The sequence below is a fragment of the Sinocyclocheilus grahami genome, unplaced genomic scaffold (assembly GCF_001515645.1).
Source record: "Sinocyclocheilus grahami isolate Dianchi unplaced genomic scaffold, SAMN03320097.WGS_v1.1 scaffold3086.1, whole genome shotgun sequence".
Classification (NCBI taxonomy): Eukaryota; Metazoa; Chordata; class Actinopteri; order Cypriniformes; family Cyprinidae; genus Sinocyclocheilus; species Sinocyclocheilus grahami.
Genome location: NW_015508255.1, coordinates 1,297 through 3,818, shown reverse-complemented (window position 1 = coordinate 3,818; position 2,522 = coordinate 1,297). Strand labels below are relative to the sequence as shown.

General features: G+C 34.2%; 1 protein-coding gene across 2 annotated transcripts; it reads left to right on the top strand.

The window, feature by feature from the left end:
- The first annotated feature begins 324 nt into the window (after nucleotides 1-324).
- Nucleotides 325-2,478, top strand: LOC107575990 (E3 ubiquitin-protein ligase MARCH1-like). 2 transcript variants are annotated; one of them, XM_016262281.1, is made up of 2 exons: nucleotides 325-468; nucleotides 1,953-2,478. In XM_016262281.1, exons 1-2 carry the CDS (start codon nucleotides 336-338, stop codon nucleotides 2,231-2,233), a joined length of 414 nt encoding a protein of 137 aa, XP_016117767.1. In that variant the 5' UTR covers nucleotides 325-335; the 3' UTR covers nucleotides 2,234-2,478. The 2 variants fall into 2 exon arrangements, with proteins under 2 accessions (XP_016117767.1, XP_016117766.1); XM_016262280.1 differs by having other exon boundaries at nucleotides 1,920-2,478.
- The last annotated feature ends 44 nt before the right edge of the window (nucleotides 2,479-2,522 follow it).

Sequence of the window (2,522 nt, the reverse complement as noted above, 5' to 3'; positions counted from 1 at the left end):
AGAGCACAAAGCAATAATTTAAAAAAGGAAATTAGATCATTTATGCCTACAGCAAAAATGATGATTGAGTTGCACACCAATGTTTAAATGATTACGAGGTTGTTCAAAAGGGAGATGAGCAATAATAGTAGCGATGCTTGCCTTAGTAAACACTGCTAAACAATAAACTCATGGTTTATTGTGCTAATTATTCTGAATGTGGATGTATTGTGAAGGTCAGCACGCACATAGCCGAGTGCTGCCACATTTTGGCTAAAATAATAATTACAGGAAGGGAATGCGTTCATAAAGCTCTGGACCTGTTTGCTCTTTTTTTTTAGTGGGAAAAGCTACATATGTCTACAAGCGAGCGGCGGAAGATCTTCTGTTCTGTGACTTTTCACCTGGCGGCTGTGGTGTGTGTCATCTGGTCACTCTACGTTCTGATTGACCGCACAGCTGAAGAGATCCGCCAAGGCAAGAACAATGGTAAACACACTAACACAGTAGCCTATATTTATGCATCGGTTTTAATGTTTGCAATAGTATCCACTGTTATTATGTCATAGTTTAGTATGCTTGAATGTTATATTGAACAATCAGGGTAATGCAGTATCGTGTAAAGTAGCTTCGATTAAGCTAATGTTAAGTCTTTTTTATTAAAGAATCTTCAGGACAAAATACAAATCATATTTACAAATCAAGCTAAACATATCATGATTTTAAATCATGTACTCTCAAATGAAATGGGGGGGGCAGTTTTGTTCATGTTAACTAAAAAAAGACTATTAAAAATATTTTTTGGTCATCTAAATAAAGCTTAATCAAAATAAAATATAAATATTAGATGAAAAAATTGAAATTTTGCCTTGGCATCTAACTGAAATAAGTCTAAGCTGAAGTAAACCTCAGTTAAAATGACTAAAACTGAAATAAAAATAAATTAAAGTTATATAGAAATATCTGAAAAACAAAACTAATAAAAATGACAAAAGCACATAACAAAATTACTACAATTTAAACTACGATTAATATTAACATTTAAATATAAAAATAAAAACTAATTTGAAATATGAATAAATACTAGATAATATAATATAATATTAAATATAAAAAAAACTATTAGATAGTTGCTGCCATTTTAAGATCACATGATCTGCTATGTCTTGCTATTTTAAGTTAAAATACACAAGTTGCATTCAAGTTAAGAATGTTAAGTTGGTCAGCATCTGAGCCAGTTTTATTTTAATGAGACACTAATATAGTTTTGCTTAATATTTTGAATGAGTTTTATATGGGTTATGTTGTTTTTGTTAACATCTATTTTATTTCAAGTAATATTTTTTTCTGGTTTTAGTTTTAGTTAACCCTGATCTGAGCTTAACTTATTGTTTACCTTCAAATATTACTATAATAATTTTCATACTTCCTTTCCAGTGCACCAAAAATTGAATAGAATTTTATTTGCATCGAGTCCAAGATTGTTCTTTTTTGGTAAATGCTCATGTAAAGAGCTGTTCAGTCATGACCTCAGTTTGTAGGCTGACTTGGTAGACTATTTTACCATGGATGCCCTGTTTTTAAACTTGGATTAATTTACATTAAAGCAACTAGTAGCAGAATTTATATACTATATATACACTTTTTATATTTAAGTCTCATAAAACTAAAAAACGGAACAGCTATTTAATGTGAAGCAGCAGCGATAAACAAAGAATGAATTAATCTAGACCAGTAAGTATCAATATAAAGTCCAAGCCAACTGGGACAAATAAGAGAAACAAAAAATGATTTACTGCAGCTTTTAATGCAATGATGTAGTAAGCTACTGTAATTTTGGAACTGTATAGCCGTGTGAGAAGTAATTCAACTTCAGAGTAGCTGTAAAATAATAAAATATAGTGCTGTAATTCCATGCCATGCTGTCATTGCACACACAGCGTTGGTGCGTTTGTCCCCTCTCAATGCCGTAGGGGTGCTGGATTGGCCGTTCTGGACCAAGCTCATCGTGGTGGCGGTTGGCTTTTCTGGAGGACTCATCTTCATGTATATTCAGTGCAAAGTCTACCTGCAGCTCTGGAGGAGGCTGAAGGCTTTCAACAGGATCATCTTTGTACAGAACTGCCCTGACACCGTCCGCGACGAAGAGAACAGGCCACCCCCAGTCACCCAGAGCAACGGCACGCACGGGACAGCGGAGGCTCCCGCTCCTCAGACACAAACAAACACAGGAGTGGAAATGGCCCCTGTTTGACGATGGATGCTTGCTGCACTGAATCTCAGTTGCGGAAAAATTTAGGAAAGGGCTTCTGGTGTATTTGACCAAAGTGATGTGATTTACATATAACAAAAGCACTTTTTACATTTTTATTAGAGGGTGGGTAAACTTATATATAGGGCTGTCAAATTATAACATTAAAAGGAATAGCTCAGCCCAAAATAAAGATTGTCATAATTTACTCACCCTCGTGTCTTTCCAAACCTGTATAAGTTTCTTTCTTATGTTGAACACAAAAGAAGATATTTTGAAGAATGCTGGTAAT

What these genes read in the sequence shown, in the direction of transcription:
- LOC107575990 (XM_016262280.1), top strand. Translation starts at nt 336, where the DNA reads ATGTCTACAAGCGAGCGGCGGAAGATCTTCTGTTCTGTGACTTTTCAC. An exon ending in CCGCCAAGGCAAGAACAATG is followed by an intron (nt 469 to 1,919) that starts GTAAACACACTA and finishes TTGCACACACAG; the next exon opens with CGTTGGTGCGTTTGTCCCCT.